This window comes from Dunckerocampus dactyliophorus, chromosome 20 (genome assembly GCF_027744805.1).
Source record: "Dunckerocampus dactyliophorus isolate RoL2022-P2 chromosome 20, RoL_Ddac_1.1, whole genome shotgun sequence".
In the NCBI taxonomy this organism is placed as follows: Eukaryota; Metazoa; Chordata; class Actinopteri; order Syngnathiformes; family Syngnathidae; genus Dunckerocampus; species Dunckerocampus dactyliophorus.
In genome coordinates this window covers 8241059-8264343 of record NC_072838.1, presented here as the reverse complement: position 1 = coordinate 8264343, position 23285 = coordinate 8241059, and the positions used below count along the sequence as shown (strand labels likewise).

The window sequence follows — 23285 nt, the reverse complement described above, 5'->3', positions numbered from 1 at the left end:
ACCAATACGTTTGTGAACAGAAATATTTTTCTTGTTTGCTAAAATCATTTATCCTGTGATTTATTGTTATTTAAATCATTATCAACAAACTGAAGGCACAATCATAAAAAAACTACAGGATTCCGCAATACTGTCCTTTTATTCACTTGGTTTCGGATAGATACCAAAATTTGCAGTATCACGTAGTTCTATTTAACTTTACCCATTAATCTGTATTCCAGGTATACAATACGAGTGAAGTAAATGGCGGTATTTTTTAGTAATCCTGTCACACATTTTGCTACCCTCATAAAAGAAATTAAAGTATATCATTAAATATGTATCGTATAGTATTTTTGTTTTATACCCGTGCCTTAAATCGGCAGAATTAAATGTGGGCGAATATGACACCTGAGAGCCAAAGTTGAGGGCAAAATGGAATGCGATTCTGCATCTGTATCTATCACGTACTTCCTGGTTGGCCCTGTTTTATCATACAATGATCTGCGGAGGATTTTCTACCCGAAAGAAAAGGAAGTACCTGTACCGAGGTAGCTAGGTAACCGAAAGCCAAAAGGTCTTGTATCCCAGGCTTTATTTAACTTATAAACACGTCAATTCATGTCACAATGAAGCCGCGGCGGCAGTGAAAGTGTCAGCGAAACCCCGGAGAGTCGCATTCGTCAGACTGGGACCGCGAAAACAGACTGAGCTGTGGAGGACAGTCTCTCGGTTTGAGTTGTTTTAACTTCCTAAAGTTTTGAAACAACTAAATAACATTTTCTCCACAACCAAAAGAGAGAGAATGAGGTAAGATAAGCAGGATAATAGGAGTTCGGAAATCATGTATTAATATTGGTGCTATCCCGTCCGGGACACCCAGCTGTTTACTTCCTGTTTATTTTTTTGATCTATTATGGAGATCCCTATACTTCTATAGCAGTGTACCTAAACCTGGGTGACTGAAATGTTAATAAACAAATAAATCAAGCACATGGGTATTGAAAAGCACACAATAAGAGCAATTTGTATGTCTGTGCAAAGTCCACACGCTTATACTGTATTTGTTCCTCAGATTGGTAAAAAAAAAAAAAAAAAAAAAACACACACACACACACACACAGCAAAAGAAACGGAATTAAAATTCTGATATGTTGTTCTCACAGGTTTTACGTGTACTAAACTCTACACGAAAATGTTGGAGAACCACCATTGCTCGGTTCACTCCAGAGCTTAATCTGTTTTACAGTAAAGGGAATTATCAAAACCATTTAAATGAACTGTTACCACTGTAGGGCACATCTACAGTAACAATCGTATAACAGTTATCATATGTGCCCCATTGTGTCACACACATCCTGTTGTCCCACATACTGTAGTCTGCATCACCATTTTCCAGTATTTTGTATTCTAAACCAGTGGTTCACAGCTGTTACCATCCACCATCAGCCCATAATGACAAGCGGTGACACAAATTGCAAAATACTTTACAGTAAAATTTCTCAAATGTCCTATGTTTAATGAAAAGACAGTAGCTACTGGAAAGTTACCCAGCAAGCCTTGTGGGTTGTTGCTGCGGGTATAGTTTTGCATGTATGTTAGCCTTAGGCCTTTGTCCAACATCAGCTTTTACAAGCTGTTGCAAAAGTATTGCAGTATATCAGATATTGGGAATTACTCTCAACTAATTTTCTCTTTTCCTTTTGTTCCCTGCGATGCCTCCCAGTATGCGGTTAAAGCCACGGCTGCTGTAGAATGAAGAGCCCGTCTCAGCGCACCAGGGACATCGAGCGTCAGGCTGGCTACCTGAAGCCGGAACACTGCGCCCCTCCCCCGCCCCGCGGCAGCTCAAACGCCATGTGGTTCATCCGCGACGGCTGCGGCATTGTGTGCGCCGTCATCACCTGGCTGCTGGTCTTCTACGCAGAGTTCGTGGTGGTGTTTGTGATGCTGTGGCCCGCCAAGAGCCTGGCCTACAGCCTCTTCAACGGTCTGCTCTTCAACAGCTTGGCCTTCCTCGCCCTCGCCTCCCATGCCAAGGCCATGTGCACTGACCCGGTTAGTGGGTGACGCTGATGATCAGATGTGTTGGATTTGTTGGATAATGAATTTGACTTGAGTTTATTGCTGAGCTTCCAAGCCTTTTCTTAAATTTAGATACAGACATTCAACTAAAACGTTACCATAGTGGAGCAGGCTCCCCTTTTTTTTTGGGGGGGGGGGGGGTGTATATGACACATTCAGAGGACAGACAGCCCACCTCCATGAACGCCTTCTCTTCCGATTTTGGATCAACATTTGCCATAAAAATTACTATTGTAACGCATCGATTAGTACCAGCCGCAAAAACACTCTCCGTCTTTCTTTAATTACAATCAGTCGCTCGCTCCGTCGGAAGCTAACAAGCTAAATAGTCGGCCTGAATGGGGTGAGCTCTTTTGTCAATCATACAATGTTTTTGTCTCTGTGGTTGGAGGCGGGTCTGTAGCATACTGTACACACAGAGTGCAGAATAGTGTAACATAGTAGAAATTATATTAGTAGCTTGCAATACTGTATGTTGTATATTTTTGTGTTTTTTGTTGTACTTGACTTAAAAGTAATGTTAATATCTCGTCTGGTTCTCATAGACCCAATCTCATGTATGTGACTCGCCTCGCGAACAGGGTGTCTCGTTACACCTCTAGTAATAGTTGATGTGACTTTGTTTTTCTATGAATTTACTGTAGAGTAGAAAGCGACAGCAAGGCTAAGTTAAAAAGGCCAAATTAGTACATGCTTGGTAAAGTATTCTCCCTTTAAAAGGGATCTGACCCAACATGCTTGAAGTAGTTGAGGTCATATTGTCTCAATAAATGTTTTGTTGCAAACTTTTCAATTTTCTTTAAATGCTAATCAGTTACCCCCTTACAGGGACATCCATTCATCATTCATTCATCTGAAGCTTTAAAAAAAAGATCTTAAGTTGCATAAAGTATTCTTGTGTGCCTTATGAAGTCATCTCTTTCGCCAGGGTGCTGTGCCAAAAGGAAACGCAACCAAAGAATTCATTGAAAGCCTCCAGCTCAAACCAGGACAAGTGGTCTACAAGTGTCCTAAATGCTGCAGCATAAAGCCTGACAGGGCTCACCACTGCAGGTACACAGCCCAGCATGCATGTTTCCATTACAAGGTGTGTTATAGTTCTTGGGAGGTGGAAACTTTCCAGACAAAAGTACATGCTTACTTTCTCTCTGGTGACCCCTCTCCTCATTAAAAGTCTCCCCAGCTCTGCCGCCCTCCCCGGTGTGCGTTTTCACCTTGTTTTATTTTTACAGAAGCTGCATCACATTTCCCTGTATACTTTTCTAGCTTGTTAATGACCTACCTCTGTGGCTCTCCTTAGGTTCTCAGGCATGAAGAGTGCAAATAATTGCAGAATAATTGAATTGGGTAACCAGTGAGTCAGTCATTCTTAGCAGGAAGCCATTATGTCCATTTGTGATGTTGCTGTGTGTCAGTTATCCTTCATGTGGGAACCAGAGAAGTGTTCATAGGCACACACAACAGAAGCATTTTCATATACTAGGGCAGTCGTAGTCACTCTGCAAGGACTGGGTCACAGGTTTGAATTTCGCTGTGCGTAGAGCAGTTTTTATACAGTACATGCATCTCATTGGTCTCACTCTCACTCTTTGGAACCGGTTGTTGAAGAAATGCTGGTCTGCACTGAGCACTGTCGAGGTGCCCTTGAGAAAGATGCTGAAAACTAGGGATGGAGTCGAGCCGATCCAGTATCTGTATCGCGTTTCAATACCAGCGTTTAATTTACATATCGGAAATTGCCGATACCACCTGCGTAACTTTCCGATCCATGAGCCACATCTGTGCTTTAATGTTGTCAGAAAACGTAGCTACAAGGATATCGGCAAACTTATCCAAAAGGGTATCAGTCGCACATCTACACAACACATAACTTCCAGGTCATCCTACACTATCATACTTGCCTGTAGAGAGGAGTTTATTACAGCCTCATATAAAATCAACAATAATGATAATGTTGCGACCCGGAAGTTCTGTCAGATGTTAAGAGTTCTGTGTTGTCTGACTGTCTGTGAAGGCGTGAACATGTCAGGCTGAGCGCTTGTGTGGCGCTGCATGTGTGGAGACAGCTCCGTTCGCTGGTATTCCTCTAGCGACATTTGCTGATATTCTTTTGGCGTGGTTGCATATTAAAGCAAACAGAGCTCTGGTATCGGAATTATATTGGTATTGGCAGATATCCCAATTCAGGTATCAGGATCGGTTCATCCCCACTGAAAATGTACAGCTTAAGGACGCACCTGCCAGAAGAACGTGGCCAAAGCAGACAGGGGCGATCACTTTGGTGATGTTATGATACTAAGAACATTTTGGATTAAGTATTATGTTAAAATGAGAGCTGTACTGTGGTATGACAGGCTTGAATTTGCTTCACGGTTGTAAGACCATGCAGATGTGTATGTAAATTGCCATTTGTTTCATTATAAGCGTCTTTTCAACACAGCTGTCATAAGTTGGGGGGGGGAATTACAAGACAGGATTTAATTCAGGACCGAGCGTTCTTAACCGAACCTTTAGGCTGATAATCATGCAATCGATTTACGAGAGGCATTTATTTGTGCGTGCACGACACACTCTGTATTGGATTCACAGCATACATTAAAACGGAGGCCTCTGTTTGGGAAGATACGGTAGCAGGCGTCACACAGATTTGTTCAGTCATCATGACTGACAGCTGAAAAGTCTTACCAATTGAAGGTTGGGGAAAAAAATTGTCTCATGCCATCCTAGCACAAATACATTTTGCAGGCTGTAAGAGCTGAGGATTTTTGTGTTTATTCTGTTTAAATCTCCTTATCCACAACCTGTGTGTCTGCAGTGTGTGCAAACGCTGCATCAAAAAGATGGACCACCACTGTCCTTGGGTCAACAACTGTGTCGGGGAGAACAATCAGAAATACTTTGTGCTCTTCACGGTGAGTCAACAAAATGATACCACAACATAACATCTGCATTAAGACAAATCACTATACAGTAGATTAAAATGTTATCAAGTAGGAAAGATATTGAATACACCATAAATTCCGGTATTTACGGTATGTACAAAAAAGGTTCTTTACATTAGGTGGGTGCGTCTTATATTCATGTGCGCCAGTTAGTCCGGAAGGTACAGTAATTGCTACTGAGTCTGTCACATTTTCCTACCAGTAACTGTGTTTTTATTCTTAGATGTACATTGCATTAATATCCTTCCATGCATTGGCCATGGTGGCGTTCCATTTTGTTTTCTGCTTCGAAGAAGATTGGTCAAGTAAGTAAACATCTTGTATTGGTTGCTTTATTCCCATAGATTTGGATTTAAGTAGCATTAAAAAAAAAAAACAAAGTTCATGTACGTTTTATTACATATTGCAATACCGATCTCACTTCCTTCATTAGAATGCAGCACCTTCTCTGCACCGGCAACTGTCATCCTCCTCATCCTCCTGTGCTTCGAGGGGCTGCTGTTCTTAATCTTCACCGCCGTCATGTTTGGGACACAGGTCCACTCCATCTGCACCGATGAGACAGTAAGTATAGTATAGTTTAGTATAGTATAGTATAGCAACTAATTCACACCAGAACTAAGTAGGAGTAACGCACATGGTAGGTATTGTATTCACTAGAATATATAGGGGTATCACAAGATCTCGCGAGATTAAAAAGTGACAAGATTTCTTGTTCAGAAAAAAAAACTGTCTTGTGGGCATTAGGCCTGGGATGATAATAAATGAATTAATTTAGCACAGTAAATGAAAATGAACTCATTCCTCTTGCCGACCTCAATATATTACCATGTGCATGCGTGTCTGTTTTACTCGTCTCCCGCCTCCAAACAGGCAGGAAGAGGGTTCACTCTGCATTCATTTCAGCAGCTTGGCGTGTTTGTTGTTGCATAGAACAACGGCATCAACGGAGTGAGCCCTTTTGTCAGTCACACAGTCTCTTTGTCTCGGTGGGCGGAGGCAGGGCCGCTTGCATACACACACAGTGCAGAAGAGTGTAACGTAGTCGAAATTATATTAGTAGATTGCAATATATTGTGTTTTTTTTTTTTAAATACTTTTTCATTGTACGTTTCCTAAAAGTAATGTTAAAATCTCATCTCTGTCATAGACCCAATCTTGTGTCTCGTGACACCGCTACTAGAATGGCAATCAGGCTAACTGCCTTTTTATTATGCACCTACACACAAATCACGTATTTAAGCAAATTTCACGTATTTTTGGCCGAAATTAAGTATTGTCAAGCATAAAAATAGCTAAATGAAGTAAAATACAAGTATAAGGCATTCAGAAGACTCATTCAAAGATGTTATGATGATATGTAGTATTCTACACTGGTCACTAGGTGTCTGTAATGTTACATTGATTAGACAATAGCCACCGCAGAACATACTACAGAGAAACCGTATGTAAATAAAAAGAACAACAAGAAATTTGCCTAATGCTAATGTGTGAGTCTTATTTATGTCATATGTGTCTTAGTTACTTGTAATATGTCTGCTATATTGGGTAATAGGAGTGTAAAGGTGACTATAGGGGTGTTATTTCATGTCTAGAGGGCTCTAATCATGTTAAAAACCATAATGTAAAAAGGCTTTCTATTTCATTTATGCACTTATACCATGTACCAGCTTAAACGTGGTTTCCCCATGCACTATGATAATCTGACTGTCATCCTCTGACCTAAAAGGGCATCGAGCAGCTCAAAAAGGAGGAAAGAAGATGGCTCAAGAAGTCCAAATGGATGAACATGAAGGTTGTATTCGGTCACCCGTTCTCTGTCGCCTGGCTGAACCCCTTTGCAACACCTGATCACGGCAAGGCAGATGTATACCAGTACATCGTGTGAAGGCGCAGCACCAGTCAGAACTCATTCCATAGTCCCTCCGCTACCATTCATGGATATTTCAAATAAATACAGTTGCTACATCTCTTCACTGTGGTTCATCCCTGTTGCTGCTGCGTCCCATGAGTAAGGTACGTCACAAAAGCTTTGCAAACTTGCAGCGACAGCTCCACTAAATTGGTGAGTGTGTGCACACCTTCTATCATTGTCTTCCTGCAACAACAATGAAAGCAAACATTTCAACCCAACACTGAATGACTTTTAGATTATTGGACAGAGGCATCAAGTGCATATTGTGTGCAATGAAAGGCAAAGGAAGATTTTTATGTGTGGATTTCCTTTTATTGACAGGAATGTATTTCCTCATACTGGCATTTATTTACTCACCTTCAGAAAGAAGAAGGCCTCTATTAACGGGGAGGTGATTATTTGACTTTTTTTTTTTTTTTTTTACAACCAAACTGATTTGGATGTCTTCCGATACCGATACAATTCAGATACCAGAGCTGTGTTTGCTTTAATATGCAACCACGTTAAAAAAAGAATATCAGCAAATGTAGCCAGAAGAATATCAGCAAACATAGTTGTCTCTACACATGCAGCGCTGCACAAGTGCTCAGCGTGACGCGTTCACGGCTGCACAGACCTTCGGACGACAACATAGTACATAACTGCCTGGTTGCTACATTATCTTGATTGTTGATTTTATATGAGGATGTAAAAAAACTCTCCCCACAGACGTGGCCAAAACCTTTGAGAATGACACAAGCATTGGTTTTCACAAAGTTTATTGTTTTTAGACTGTATCTTTTTGTCAGATGTTACTATGTTACTGTGTTGTTCCCCAAGTCACTTAGTCATCACTTATGCCTTTGGAAAAAGCATCGTTTGTCACTAAACTGTTTTTTGGGTGGTAGGGAGAAGTTGCTTTCGGAGGCTGTTTTGGTACCATTATTTATTCATGGTTGCGTTCTTTGGTAAAATTGTGAGAAGGTTGAGAAGCGACCCCACACATGAATGATTTCAGGATGCTTTACTGTGGCACAGGACTGACAGTAGCGCTCATCTTTTCTTCTCTGGACAAGCTTTTTTCTGGCTGCCCCAAACAAACAGAAAGGGGATTCACCAGAGAAAATGGCTTTTTCTCAGCCCTCAGCAGCCCAATCCCTGTATCTTTTGCAGAATAGCAGTCTGTCCCTGATGTCTTTCCTGGAGAGAAGTGGCTTCTAAGCGCCCTTCTTGACACAACAAGACCGTCTTACTGCTACCATTCCTGAACAAGTGCTGCTCAAAGGTGCCCTGATCCCACTGCTCAATCAACTTTCTTGCTTGCTGGACTTTCTTGGGCCCTGAAGCCTTCTTCACAACAATTGAACCTTTCTCCTTCAAGGTCTTAATGATCTCATAAATGGCTGGTTTAGGTGCCATCTTACTAGCAGCAATATCCTCACGTGTGAAGACCTTTTTGTGCTAAGCAATGATGACTGCACGCGTTTCCTTGCAGGTAACTGAGGAAAAAGAAAGATTTCAAGCACTGCCCTCTTTTTTTATTTTTTTTAATTTGTAAAGCTTCCAGTCTGTTATTCTCACTTAGTCAGGATGACAGAGTTATCTTGGGCCAACACCCTCACCTATGTTAACCAGAGAACCACTAACATGACGTCAGCTGGTTCTTTTGCGGCAGGGCTAAAATGCAGTGGAAATGTTTTCTTTGGGATTAAGTTCATTTTCATGACAAAGACTTTGCTGTTAATTGCCATTCAACATTCTGAAGTATATGCACAATGCCATCCTAAAAACTGAGGCAGCAGACTTTGTAAAAATTAATATTTGTGTCATTCTCACATTTGGCCATGACTGTACCAGCAAGTATGATATTGTAGCCACCCGGAAGGTTTGTGTTAAGAATTTGTGATGTCGGACTTTTTTGTGTGGCTGTGAATGTGTCCAGGTGGAGCGCTTGTGTGTGTGTGTGTGTGTGTGTGTGTGTGTATTTACTGATACTCTTCTAGCTAACGTTTTTTCCGGACTATAAGTTGTTATTAGTAAAAAAACATAAATCACACTGGCCTATAAGTCACATTTACCGCTATTTATAATGGAGCTATCATCAGAGAGCATTTATTTTAAGGAGTGAGGAGGTTCCGCTCCTATGTTTACACCAACAAAACCAACCAAATAAGTCAGATTTTTAAAAAAGTATATAGATACAATAAAAACTTACCTGTTTAATAAATGTCAGAATGTTCTCGAAGAAGACACTTGGATGCATTCTGGTGTGAACAAACGTATCACACCGCTGTATTTTAACACCAAAACTTCATTTTTGTATTCACAAATGAAGTAAAATTGACTGAAATTCATACGTGTGTGTAGGTAGTCAGTGGCTGAAGCAGCAGCTACAATCTCCAAGCTATACATGTGCTATACAAGTTATACAGGCTATACAAGTGTCCTAATTTGCACAGGTATTGTATCATTCCAGGCGCACATTACTTACAGAGACATAGGCTTAGAAAGTATTACGTAACAAAAAGCGTCCGGTATGCTCTGTATCATCAATTTGTGTACCTCACTGCGTCACAAACTCAACTCGTTCAAGTCACAGAACTAGCCAAACTATGAAAAAAAGGGCGACGGAAAATACATACAGTACGTTTGCTGACATTAAAGCACTGGCGTGGCTCATGGATGGGAAATCTCAGCAGGTTGTATTGGAAATCAGTTTGGCCCCAACCCCAGTTGAAATGTTGTCTTTTTAGTCCGCCTTCAACATCAGCTTTACAGATACCATGTCTGCTCTGTTAACTGTCGTGTTGCGGCATCGCCTGTGATTTTTATTACGAGGGGGAAAGCCACTTAAGTGCACTTTGTCTATTTGGATGGAGGGGTACTATTGGAGGAAATATAACTTGAGAGTCTCAGATTTTTACAAAAAAATGCTGTATTTTGGGAGAATTAACAGCGCCAGAGTGTGATATTTGGTGGTGGGCAGTTGCAGTGATGGTGCCGTTGTGAAAAAACAGCTGGCTTTTTGCTGGACAGGAAAAAAGTGATGGATTAACTCCATCAGAGATCATAATGCTCACTCGGAGAAGAATATTCAGCAGTGTACCCAATGTACGGCCCCATGCGAATGTCTGCGGCACCAATTACATTTGTTCCATTAGCAACGCTGACATTTATTGATCACTGAATAGAGTCGAGACCTCCGCCGAGACTCAGCTGTTTGTTTGTCCATTGTTTTGTTAGTTAGCGAGCTACTTCCTGCTCCACTGATGCTGTAAATCAGGGGTGTCCAAAGTGCGGCCCGGGGGCGATTCGCGGACTGCTTTTTTTTTTTTTTTGTTAGCCTGCGGCACTTTCTAAAAATAGAATTTAACAAGACAACAGAAAACAACCGCTAAAAATGGAAAATCAGCAGTAATTTTACAAGAATAAAGTAAAAATATTCAGAGAAAAAGTCTAATGAGGAAAAAGGTGTAATTTTACGTTACTAAAAATAACGTCATATTAGTAGAATAAAGTTGGAATATGAAAGAAAAAACGTTCTTTTTGAAGTCGTAATATTATGAGAAACACACAAAAAAACAAAGAAAGTTGTAATTTTTGGAAAATGAAGTTGCGGAAGTAACAAAGTTATGAGAATCAAGTCAAAATGTTATGGGAATTAAGTCATAATTACGAGAAGAAAATGTACAAGAAGAAAGTTGACAGTTGGAAAAAAACCCACAAAAAACAGCAGAAATAGAAAAAAATTGCTCTAATTTTACAAGACAATTACATATTTTAATGAGAAAAATTTTTGCAATTTTACGAGAATAAATTCTTTATATTTTGAGGAAAAATTATGTCATTTTGGTAGCATAGAGAAATATTGAAAAAATACATAATATGAGAAACAAAACAAAATAAAGTAGTAATTTATGGAAAATTAGGTTGGTGAAAAAGTTATAATATGGAAATAAAGTCAAAATACTGGAATAAAGTCCTAATATTAGGAAAAGGGCATTTACGAAGATTATTTAAGAAGAAAGTTGAAATATTTGGAAAATACAGCAAAAATTGGGGGAAAAAAAGAGCAAAGACGGAAGTTCATCCTAATCATATTGCTTTTTCACTTACAGTATGTCACAAAGCTGAGATGCAATTTTTTCGTAAAATATACATCACTTCTGTTGGTTCACACAATATTAAAGTGGCCCTCACTGGAAAAAGTTTGGACACCCCTGGTGTAACTGTATCTTTACCTCAGACGCTTACCACCATTCAAACAGCAAAGCCCAATGCGGTCCAAGCCTTTTGCACAGTAATTTAAATACTGTTGCACGGGAGAAAGCACACGTTTAATAACAGCTCAGATAGTGTCATGAAATCACTCAAATGATGTCAGTATGCGAACACGTGGTCCTATGTTGAAGTCCGAAGCCTAACCACATGTAACAAGAAGCCTTACAGCATGAAATGTTGAAGAGTTCCGACTGAAAAGATGTTTCTGTGTGATTTAACTGAGTGATACAGGCCATCTTTCAATGATGATCATTCTAACTTTAAAAAAAAGGAACATTTTTATTTGAACTTGCATGTTGCCAATTTTGAGTGCTTTATATATAAAGGGGGCGGCTAAGTCACAGTTTAAAAATGCAATACCTTGTTTTTTTTATGATGATTTTGTGGGTTTGCAGTCTGCAATCGAGTTTACAGGAATAACACCAGCTGTCTCCTTTATTCAGTTCAGTCTGTCATGAATATATTTTAGTACTCCATGTAGGACTTGCTTTTATAATGTATTTGTTGAAACGAGAGAAATAAAGTTATGTAGAGACTGTGTCGTTTTTTTATGCATATTACTTGAGAGAGGTGTGCAGTCATCATTCATTTGGATAACATTTAGCAGTAGAAAATGTGTGTTTATGTGTTAAATTACAAAGGGCCAGTTTTAATCTAAACTGCAATAGCTTGATGTGGTAAGTTGCTTTTTATGACAATATTATGGACTTTCGAGCTCAATGTTGGTGTCCATATCACTTTCTCCCCTCACACACGCGCACACATCTTCCCACCGACAAAATGAAATAAACATGTCAGATGAGCTGTTTATTTAATTTAACTGTAAAATACATAAAATAATGTTTTTTTCAACCCGTCATGTGGGGATACGTGATGCTGTCAGTTACAGAGGCCATTCTAGAAGCAGGACTGCTAAAAGAACATTGCAGCCGTTTAGAAATGCCCTATCAATGTATAATTAGGGCTTATTTTCTTACCGTTTCGTTGTGAGGTCATTAGCAGACATATCATGAGGAACAACAGCTGCCGTTAATGAGATTCAATCCATGCCTTCAAATAGATATAAAATATACTCCCATGTGTCTATGAAAAAGACAATGTTTATTCTTTATTATGTTGATGATTTTGCTCGTCTTATGATAAAGTGACCAAAATATTAGAAAAACATGTCTGACAGTTTCAATTATTCCATTATCTTTATAAGGGCAGAATATTTGATACTGCATTTGTACTGAATGCAAAAAAGTGGCCGGTGAGTATTACAATAAAGATGTTCACATTGGATGGATTTCTCCTATTAAGACATCAAACGTTTTGAAATACAAAAGCATCAGTTATTAGTACATACTTGTCAGTATTTGCATTTGAAAATAAAATAGTAGCGTAAAGACCCGACTGTCTATTATTATATACTGTATATACTACACTACTGGGGTTCTTCTTTTATTTTGAAGGCCGCTACAGGATGTGGGACACCGATGTTGGCCGGAAGCTGTGCTGCTGCTCCGGAAGAACCGGAAAGTTGGTTTTTTTTACCCGTAAAAGTAAAAAACGGCAAACTATTAGAAGTGGAGGGCGCCGAGTTTGACAGGTATGTATCAGCATCACATGTAGTTGTAGCATACTTTATTTCCAAATGGTACACAGCAGCAATTATTAGCAAGAAAAATACCAGTACAGTACAGTACAGTTTTCCTTCGTTTATCGATGATATTTGCTTCTTCTTTATGAGCACAATATTTTTGTAGTTATGGCATAGAAAACCTGTTTACAGTCTTCTAAATATGCTTTCTAACATTATTGGAGCCATCTAGGCATGAAATAACACCCTGTAGTCACCTTTATATTCCCCAATACAGTAAATATATCATCAGAGAAAATAAGCCATTAAGACAGTTTACCTTGTAGGGGCACAGAATTGGTGTGGTGGACAGGAAGTGACGTTGGGGGTTCAGAGTTGAGTTTTAGCTTGTTGTGGGCTATCGCCACAACAGTAACCCATGTGATTATTATTATGTTATTAAACACTGCTTTAATATGCAACCGCGCCAACAGAATAACAGCAAATGACGCTACACGAATATCAGCGAACGTAGCTGTCTACGCACATGCAGCGTTGCACACACACACAAGTGCTCAGCCTGACACGTTCACGGCTTCACAGATACTCGGATGTCTTAACATCACACATTACAGTAATCTAAATTTAATTTAGGCTAAAAATATGTCGAATTGGCCTACATTTGTATATTTTTTGAGTATTAACAAGCCGTAGATTTGTCGCTACAGTAATCTTTCGTTTATCGTGGTTAATTGGTTCCAGACTTGACTGTGATAAGTTAATTTCCACAAAATAGTTTCAGTTAGAGCCTCGAAAACTTGTTTACCACCTTCTGAATACAGGTTTTAACATTATTCTCTAGACATAAAATAACACCCCTATACTTCCCCACCTCCCCATAGAAGGTTTAGAGTTCAGTTTGGCGTGGACTATGACCACGACAACACACCATGTTAGGGATTACTGTGCCTGTTATGACATAATTCAAACCTGCAATAAAAGCCTGTTGTTCCGGCGATCAAGTCTGGTGCTTGTGCGTCTCATCGAACATTACAGTAACATTACACCTAGTGACCAGTGTACAGTACAACACATCTTCACGTTTGAATGCATCTTCTGAATGCCTTATATTTGGATGTTAGTAATTTCAGCAAAAATATGTAAAATTTGCTTAAATATGCACAGCGATGATTTATTAATTAATATATTTTTGAAAAGCCATGATAGAGTGAAGCCGCAAAATTCTAAGTGCATCATTATTGTTGTTTATGAGGCTTTGATAAACTCCTCTCTGCAGGCAAGTATGATACTAAAGTGACTCTATAAGTTGTGTGTTGTGTAAATGTCCGACTGTTTTGTGTGGCGTGAGTGAGGCGGACGGCTGCGATGCATGTGTGGAGACTACTACGTTTGCTGATATCGGAACTGGATCAGATCGGCCCCATCCCTAGAGGAAATATAAATCACTAATATCAATAGGGTAACACATTAGTCAAGTATTGTAAAGCATACAGTGTGTGCTTCCAGACAGACACATTAAACACAGATACTGGTAGAGCGATGTCACATGCTTTGGCTTGAATTGAGGTTACTTGGTAGATGCCTTCAAATCCCAGTGGGTGCCATGGTCTTATGTTGAAACCTTGTACAAAAAACTCCATCTTCTATGTTTGCAGTGTTACAATTACTTGTAACACAACAAAGCTTTAACTAAGCATGGGTCGGTCGGTATGAGATTCTGTATTCTGTATGATAACCTCGGGCATAAATATAACGATTCATATTATAATTACTAGGGATGTCAGATCATATCGGCGCACCGATGTTATCAGCCTGATATTGGCATAAAAATGCAATTTCGGTATGTTTTTTTTCCCTATAATGAAAGCGGATATAGCCCTTTACGCACCAAAGTCACAAAACATTGCTGAATTTGCTACCTCGTGAAGTTAATACTTTACTGCTGCAGCAGCAAAACCACTTGTCATAAAGTCCACACGCAGCGGATGCTTGTACTTGAACCGTGTTCGGGGTGGCAGGACGTGATGGGTTGGAAAAACGCCGCTAATAACGCAAAAAACGCGGAAATAGCGGCAGACGTGGCGGGCTAGACTCCTTGGCCACACTTTGCCATACCCAATCGCAAGAATTTCTCAGATGTTTGCTTACGTGAGTAGCACAATGTTGTTTACAGACACGTCGAGAAGCTAATTGCTGATGCTGTATCCATTAGCTTCACAGGTGTGTAAAGACTGATACTTTCTCCAAGAGAAATTCACATTTCCAGTAGTTCTGCAAAAACGTCATAATGAACGTAATCACAAAATAAAACAACCAAGGCAAGACATGAGCGATAAGAAAAATCTGAAAATAGAATAAAAAGAAATGAATAAATACGGAACAGATCACGTCAAATGTGCAGTGCAATAATACATCATAAATAATAATACTACATAATAAGATAATAAGTCCAGTCCAGTCCTTCCACGACAGGAGATATGTGATGTCACACATCGGTATCCGTTGATATCGTAATCGGAAATTGAGAGTTGGACTATATGGGCATAGCGGTTATCAGCAAAAAGCCAATATCGGACATCCCTAATAATTCCAGCTCTATAATGTGTTATTTTGAAATATCTTTATTGAAAAGAGAAAAAAGCCAAGTCAAAACACTCATTTTTAAACCATATGATAGAACACAATGAAAGTGGAACAAATGTATTTAAAGTAAATAACAAAAAAATAAGTTTTTTTTCTAAATAAATAATAAATAAAATGCTGTTCTCAATGCAGTCTACTGTGGCTAAATCTGCAACTCAAGTCACAAGACAATACAAATGTTCTTAGTAAACAATAAAAAACTATGCAAAATACAAATAAATGCTCTGAAGTGACTTAAAGTCACAACATAAATAAATATAGAAAATAGAATAGAAAAAAAAATAATGTTACGTTATTATTTCATGATGGCTGGTTGTACTTTTCCACAAGCTTCCGTTTCCGGGTCGTGTAATTGTTGTTAGCAACGAAGACGTTGTTAAGTGGTTGTCGCTTGTTTTTCAGTGGAGAATAAATGCTTTATCCCACTTATCCTCCACTCCTGTCTCCTTCTGAATCACGTCTCCACATTTGGTGACCCTCGGCGTGAGTAATAAGTCGCCCAACAACGGCGACAATAGCGCGGCCGCTCAATGCTAACGAGGCAGCTAACGACTTTCCAACAAGTTGAAGCTCGGTTCCGACCGCGAGGAATAACACAGGACGTGACAGTGTACTTTCATAGTGGCCGCGCTGGACCTCCACTTTATCTCATATCGTAGAAACGGTATGACGCACAATTTAAGTGGTTTTCAAACTGTGACATACCTTGAAACCGGTAACCTAACCTGCCCATGCCTAATTGCAACAAACAACAAAGTCAAACTAGCTAAGCTAACACAAACTACCTAGTTTATCGGTGTTCCTTAATATCTATATAACAAAGAAACCTTAGTGCTCGCTTCTTAAATTAAGTCATTTTTCTCAGCTAATAAGTAATTAAAGTAGGGCTGCAAGTAACGATTATTTTCGTGGTCGATTAATTGAGTAATCGGTTAGACCCTAGACCAGGGGTGGCCAAAAAATTTTCAGCGAGGGCTACATACTAAAAAAAACAAAAAAGGATGAACCAACATTTTGTGAAGCAACCCATGTTGATATGCTAAGAAAAGAAAAAAAAACAGCCTCCATCGGAAGTTTTGTATCATAGATGACATAGCTTATTATTTTTCTCCTTACTTTACACTTTTATGCACATTTTTCCATTTAAAAAATGATTTTTTTCTCGTGAATCTTTTTTGTCACAATATTTTGACTTTAGCCCAAAATGTTTTGACTTTATTCTCGTAATGTAATACATTTGTTCCCAAACTAATTGCACATTTATTCCTTGTTTAGTTTTTTTCTCACGATATTACGGCTTTTGAAAAAAAAAATAACGTCGTTGCGTTCTTTTATATCTGAACTGTACGCTTCCAAAATATTTTTTTTCCCCATAATATGGTGACTTTATTCTTGTAAAATTACAAAGCTGATTTGTCTGAATATCTTGTTTTGCCTAAAACGCAAAGATAACAGGTGTCTGCTTTCATGGATGACTAAGGAAATTTTCAAAAAATCACATTTGAGAGGCTGAAATGAGAATATATTTACATACAATGACTTGAATACCAAAATAGTTGTTGATTAATTGGATAATCGATTAATCATCAATTAATTGTTGACTTCTTTTTTTTTTTTTAATATTATTTTAATTTTATTTTTAATTATATTTTTTTAAAATATTATTTAATAGCAATTAGGGGTGTCCCAATACAACCATTTCACTTCTGAGCTGATACTGATATTGCAACCTGGAATATCGGCCAATACCGATATCAGCACGGACCAGTCATACTTTTATTATTTATTATGTAGTGTGGAATGTTAGAATAAGCTTGATCAAGAGATATTATTCAAACAGAGAACAATAATCAGCAACAGTATGAGAAAAACGGACCCATTTATTCCTTTATCCATACGAGGCATAGTTTTATCCACAATGTAGTGGCAGCTAGGCATAATATAGCGAGGTTCGAGGTGCTCAATGAAGCATTTAAACCTGACTTTACTCCCCACCGACATGTTTTCTGTTGCAGCTAATGACTTTTTGTCATCCCGTGGGAGTTTCTCATGTAACGCGGCTTCAAATGCACGATGACTTTTGTATTAAACTTCCCCGGTTCTGTGCCACCACGGGAAACTTGTGCATGATAAGTGTTGCACTCAGCTGTAACGACGTCACTCCTACTCCTTGCTTAACACGTTAGCACACCCTGTTGTTGTGATCACGTGGGCTCTATCCGGCCGCCGCTGGATAGATGTGCTGCGGCGGAGTCTGGAATCGACTGCTTGTATCGGAGTGCCAATATCGGACGTTTTAGATGCAGGCCGATATAATCAGGGTTTTTTTTATGCTTTTTTTCCTGATATCAGCCTGATATTCGTTTTCAATATTGGATCAGGACATCCCTAAGAGCAATTAACTTCTGATTACACTTATATGAAAACTAAGAATGTTGAAAATGTTGCTTAAAATACTGCAGCTGCTGTTTATATGGGTTTTGTGGCGGTTTGAGTCGGGAACAGATTATTTCAGTTGGTATTCCCAATGGAAAAATGTAGACCTAGAAGCAGAGGCATCGAGGGCGGCATGTTCAGGTGATAGAGTGGTCGTCTCCCAAGCTGAAGGTTGCTTCCATCAGCTTTGTGTTCAGTTAAATTTTCTTCTCCTTAAATTACGCCATTTAGCTCTTTTTTCACCTTTTTAAGTTTTTTTTGCAACAGTGTTTTTAGGTTAAATGCGTCTTGGAACAACATTCAACTTTTTTACTCTACCTGTTGACCTGTGTTCCAAACTTTTCATCAGTGTACACAAAAGTAATTGTTATTTTTCTTTGGCGGGATGGGAAGTCTGAATGACTGAAAACATACAAAGAATCGCCAGTCAGGCTGAACATAGCTTTGCGGAGACAAGACACACGCCCTCATTCATCCTTGATCACGTTCTGTTGTCGATCCTGCGGAGAGATCCTCTGCAGCACCAGGAGGCCGGAGAAGGTCAGGGATATCCCGACCCACCACAGTGTTATCTGGGCCTCACCAAAGATCAGCTGGCCCAGGAAAGCCTTCGGCGGGAAAAAAAAACCACAATAAATTCCCATGACTCAAATGGTGAAAATCCATCCCTCAGGTTGGCGACATAACTGAAATCAAAACTAGCCATTGCTTGCACATTTAACTCATTCAATACCAAATACATACTGTAGTTATACGTTTTTATAAACCTGAACGCCCGATCCCAACAACGTCTTTATATGTCTTTTACGTGTTTTTGTGCAAGAGGCTGACAGAGGTGATGACGCAGCTCCCCATTGATGTGCTCAGCTTCAGAGCAATTTTAATGCCATAAAAACAGCCACTAGGTGGCAGAAGTGCATTTGATAAGAGCTCGGCAGGGACCAGGAGAGAAAAAACACATGACGGGAAGAGGAAGTGGGAGAGCGTGGAGAAGTGTAGCGTGCGGAAGGTAGGGAAATCTTTACTTTTATGCAGATTCTCACCACAACCTAATGGGTTTTTCTTAAGTGCCAGTCTTTTACAAAAAAATAATTTGTGTTGTATGCTTTGCATTATGCACATCGCTGTAAACAACAAAGGTAGTGCAACCGAAGACTTTTGCACTGTGCTGTAGATGCATTGTGGAGGAATATTGTGGTTTTTCTTTAACTTTCTGTAAGTATAATAATAATAACCACGAAACACCATATATACAGTAGGTATTATGAAGTCCAGTGCAATCCATTGGTCTCTTGTTGCCAAGCATTATAGCTGCTCAGAGAGTAGCCATATAAAGAATACTGTCTAAAATGAATGAGAAAACAAAAAAGCCAAGTAACTGTTTCCATGTGTGTATTTGTGTGTGAGAGAAAAAGAGGCTGCGACTCACGGAAGATACGAAGTTGGAGGCAGTGGTGGTCACAGTGGTCCGGGTGGAAGAGGAGGAGTACCTGAGTGCTTTGGCAAGGAAGGTCCACATCACAGCATTGCAGGTGAAAAGCAGCCCACCGCACAGCAGCCTCAGAGGGATATGGAGCTGGAACATGACATCATCACATCAGTTGAGATGTGGATTCATTTATTCTACCACTGCGGGAACCTCGGTTTCCATTATTCATTTGTTCCAAGAGGTTCAATGAAAGCCGAGGCAATTTTTTCCCATAGGAAACCATGGAAATCCAATTCATCCTTTACAGTCACCAAAAAATATGAACATAAAAATACATTTTATAGAGAATAATAATAATAGTTTTGCATGCAGAAAACAATGCAAAAATAATTATAAATGGCAAATACATGGAAGTTCCCATACGTCCTGGCGAGATCAATTCAATGGTGGTTCTCACCTTCTTTATCAAATTTTCTTGAGCTCCATGGTGGGTTATTTAGCAGTCAGACTCAATAAAAAATGCACAGACAGCAGGTCTGCATTGTTTGGGTACTCGATTTCGCAAAACGACACAGGACAGGGCAAACGGACTAGTTTGTTACCATGAGGATCATTTGAAAAGTACCCATTTTGTACCAGTATCGGATAATATGTTAACCATGGGTGTCCAAAGTTCGGCCCAGTGGCCATTTGCTGCCCGAGGCCCACAGCACATTCAAGAAAAATAAAAAAAAAACAACAACAGCAAAACTGGAAAAATCTACAGTAATTTGACAAAAAAAAAGTCAAAATATAAACAAAAAGTTGTAATCTAACACGAAAAAGTTGTAATTTTACAAGAATAAGGTAATATTATGAGGGAAAATAATCATTTTAGTTGCATAAAGTTGAAATATCAAAGAAAAAAGATGTTGTTTTTATTTGTATTATGAGAAACAAAAGAACAAAGTTGTAATTTTTTGGAAAACTAGGTTGTGGAAAAAGATATAATGTCACGAGAATAAAGTCAGAATTATGAGAAGAAAATTTACGAGAAGAACATTTAAAAAAACAACAACAGCAGAAGTGGAAAAAACAGCTGTAATTTTATGGGAAAATGTCAAAATATTAAGAGAAAAAAGTTGTATTCTAACGAGCACTAAGTCGCAATTTTATGAGAATAAACTAAACTAAATTTTGTGAGGAAAAATAATGTAATTTTAGTGTTGAAATATTAAAGAATAAATATTTTACTTTAAAAAATATGAATAATAATAGTAATATTATGAAAAACAAAACAAAATAAAGTTGTATGTTTTGGAAATTTAGGTTGGAGAAAAGTTAGAAAAGAATAGAATAGAATAAAGTCAAAATATTAGTTATAATATTATGAGAAGAAAATTGAAATATTTGGAAAAAAACAGCAAAGACTGCAGTTCATACTAATACTCTTAATCTACAGTACAGTATGTCACAAAGATGAGATGCAGTTTTTTTCAAGTAAGCATATTTTAAGCATTCTTGGCATATTTAAATGTACTGCTTTAAAAATATCAAAGTGGCCCTTGCATCCTTTCATTTTTCAGTTGTTGGCCCTCGGTGGCCTAACCCTAACCCCAAATGATGAGTGTGCAACATCCAAGCCATCCAACGGGTCACGCTCAACAGTGTTCATATTTGTCATTCATACTGATAAGTACCTCCTGTATTCCATATTGAAACATGCTATGTTGCTATGTAAAATGTAAAATATTAGTGTACTGCGACTTTCCAAAAACCGTGTATTATGCATTCAATTGCTTATGTCTCCTTGTGTGGAGGATCACACTTGTTTGCCGCCCTATATTAGGTATAAAATGAGGCAAATAGTTCACAATAACCTTTTCTCGCGTGTCAATTTTCTATTTCAATAATCAATCAATCAGTTGCCTGTAAATAAAGGCGACGAAGAAGACGCGCGTGAAGGTCACAGACGAAGCCTGACCCCTCGTTAGGAAACAACGTTTTGGTGCCAAACAACGCGATAACACACAGCTGCAATGTCACCCGTTACAAGAGCACGTCCGCAGCCTACGTCGTTATGACCGGTGCTGAAGCTGAGGCAGCTGGCGGAGATGCTAAGTAGCCTAACTTCCCTCTCCTTCCACCCGGTGCGGCCATGTCTCACCCGGTCACAGGCGGTAGTTTCGTCCGCTTGTCGAAATTTCCGCTGCTCGCCCCAAGTCCGAAGCCCCATCTCGCACACTCCCTTCAGGTAGTCAGTTCCGAGGGACAGCTTGGCCGACGACGACGCTACGGCCGCCAAGAAACCCGCCAGCAATGCATAGAAAACTCCGGGAAACATGATGAAAGAGGACAGCTTGTTAAGGTCTACATAATGGTCTACTCCATATTCCCACCTCTGTGGTCGCTGCTCCGATGAAGAGCAGCTTGCGTGCGTTTGTGCAGTGAACTTCCTTCTCTCGTCTGTGCGATGGCAGTCACAGTGTAATGCAGCCAACCAGAAGAAGCGGCGGTGATTGGATTGGGTGGCCCGCATGGGATTGTGGGAAATGTAGTTAATCTATTAAAAGTCAGTGGTCTTAAAATATGAATAAATAAAAGTCAGTGTAGTTGCAGTATAATTATTTCGGATTAAAGTTAACATTTTAATTTAACATATGTCATTTATGTTTTAATATAATTATTCTATATAATATATGTATCTATTAAATAAAATAATAATAAAGTATGTAATGTATTTACTTATAGAATAAATAAATAAATAATTTACAATAATAATATAAATACGCAAATAACATACATGAAATTAACTTAATAAAGAAATATTTATATATAAATAATACATACATAAATACATATTTACATAATATGTAAATAAAATAATGTATGCAATGTATTTCATTAGAAATAAATAATTATATTATGTACAATGATAATATAAAAACACAAGTTACATATATTAAAGCTAACATATACATGAATTATATACAATAATAATATAAAAACATAAATAAAATATATTAAAATAACTTTCACTTTATATTAGATTTACTTTAATATAATATATGTTATTTTTGTTTTTGTATTGTATAAAATTTTGTATTTATATATATTATATATATTTAATTCATAAATAAAGTACATAAATAAATTGCAGTTATTTAATTTAACTAATACATTATATACAATGCAATATAAAAACAAAAATATTATTATTATATTAAATGTATTTAATATAATATGTTATTTATGTTTTTATAATATTATTGTAAATAATTTATGTATATATTTATATGTTAAATTAGCTTCAATATATGTTACTTGTGTTTTTACATAATTTTTGTATCTGAAGTATAAAATTAAATAATTGTACTACAACTGCATTTGACACTTCTTAAAAAAATATTTTACAGACATATCTCATGGAATATAGATATAGATATCTCATGTATATAGATAAAACTAATACAGAACTGATCTTGACATTTTATGTTATTTTAATGGAAGTATAGTTTGTTCGTGGCTCCTACAAAAATGATCCTTTGTTCGGATATTGTATGATTGTTGTCAACGCATCTATTTGCTTTTTGTGTGAATGCTTATGAGCAATTATTCTGTAAACGCTTAATACACGTTATGTGCACCAAAAATATTTATATTGGTGAATGTTATTCTTTTAATATTAAGGGAGAGCCAGTCCAACCATCTGCAATTGCAGCACATTGTACTTTCTCCTCTACTCTGTAATCAATGGAGCAGAAAACAATCAATGCTAATGTCCTTGAGTATGAGTGGAAAGAGTCAGTTTAGACAAAAGCATGACTTCACTTATTTCAGACTGCTTCAACGGCAGAAATGGACCCTAACTCCATCAGGATACTAATTAGCTACTGTAAAGGACCATTTTTATCAAACCACAGTAGAGACGTATCAAAAATACTCACATGATTCCCATTTCGCTCCTTGATTACATTTACAGTGAGCACAGATGAGTGTCTGGAGGGGACCAAGATGATCCTTCTTATTAGGAGC

At 38.2% G+C, this 23285-nt stretch overlaps 3 protein-coding genes across 5 annotated transcripts in view; 2 read left to right on the top strand and 1 right to left on the bottom strand.

Annotated features, from left to right (window-relative positions):
- The first annotated feature begins 451 nt into the window (after positions 1–451).
- On the top strand, positions 452–11767 carry zdhhc3b (zinc finger DHHC-type palmitoyltransferase 3b). The gene is made up of 7 exons (XM_054764325.1): positions 452–789; positions 1706–2037; positions 2993–3117; positions 4880–4976; positions 5230–5311; positions 5440–5570; positions 6736–11767. The coding sequence occupies exons 2-7, from the start codon at positions 1735–1737 to the stop codon at positions 6892–6894; spliced, it is 897 nt and encodes a 298-aa protein (XP_054620300.1). The 5' UTR covers positions 452–789; positions 1706–1734; the 3' UTR covers positions 6895–11767.
- Positions 10649–21736, bottom strand: LOC129173422 (transmembrane protein 42). The gene is made up of 3 exons (XM_054764326.1): positions 21418–21736; positions 19272–19418; positions 10649–18450 (listed from the first exon to the last, which is right to left on the bottom strand). The coding sequence occupies exons 1-3, from the start codon at positions 21592–21594 to the stop codon at positions 18310–18312; spliced, it is 465 nt and encodes a 154-aa protein (XP_054620301.1). The 5' UTR covers positions 21595–21736; the 3' UTR covers positions 10649–18309.
- LOC129173420 (oxysterol-binding protein-related protein 10) overlaps positions 16941–23285 on the top strand; it is a 70962-nt gene continuing 64617 nt past the window's right edge. Inside the window, exons 1-2 of one of the 3 annotated variants that reach the window (XM_054764321.1) lie at positions 16942–18851; positions 19252–19374. The gene's annotated coding sequence lies outside the window, so the exon portion shown is untranslated. Of the gene's footprint in view, positions 19375–23285 lie in introns of all 3 variants that reach the window. The other 2 variants (XM_054764320.1, XM_054764319.1) reach the window with 2 other exon arrangements.

Coding starts and splice junctions, on each gene's coding strand:
- zdhhc3b (XM_054764325.1), top strand. CDS start 1,735: ATGAAGAGCCCGTCTCAGCGCACCAGGGACATCGAGCGTCAGGCTGGC. Junction 4,977..5,229: donor AATACTTTGTGCTCTTCACG/GTGAGTCAACAA, acceptor TTTTATTCTTAG/ATGTACATTGCATTAATATC. Junction 5,312..5,439: donor CTTCGAAGAAGATTGGTCAA/GTAAGTAAACAT, acceptor TTCCTTCATTAG/AATGCAGCACCTTCTCTGCA.
- LOC129173422 (XM_054764326.1), bottom strand. CDS start 21,594: ATGTTTCCCGGAGTTTTCTATGCATTGCTGGCGGGTTTCTTGGCGGCC. Junction 19,419..21,417: donor AAACTACCGCCTGTGACCGG/GTGAGACATGGC, acceptor GTCATGTTCCAG/CTCCATATCCCTCTGAGGCT. Junction 18,451..19,271: donor CCTCCAACTTCGTATCTTCC/GTGAGTCGCAGC, acceptor TTCCCGCCGAAG/GCTTTCCTGGGCCAGCTGAT.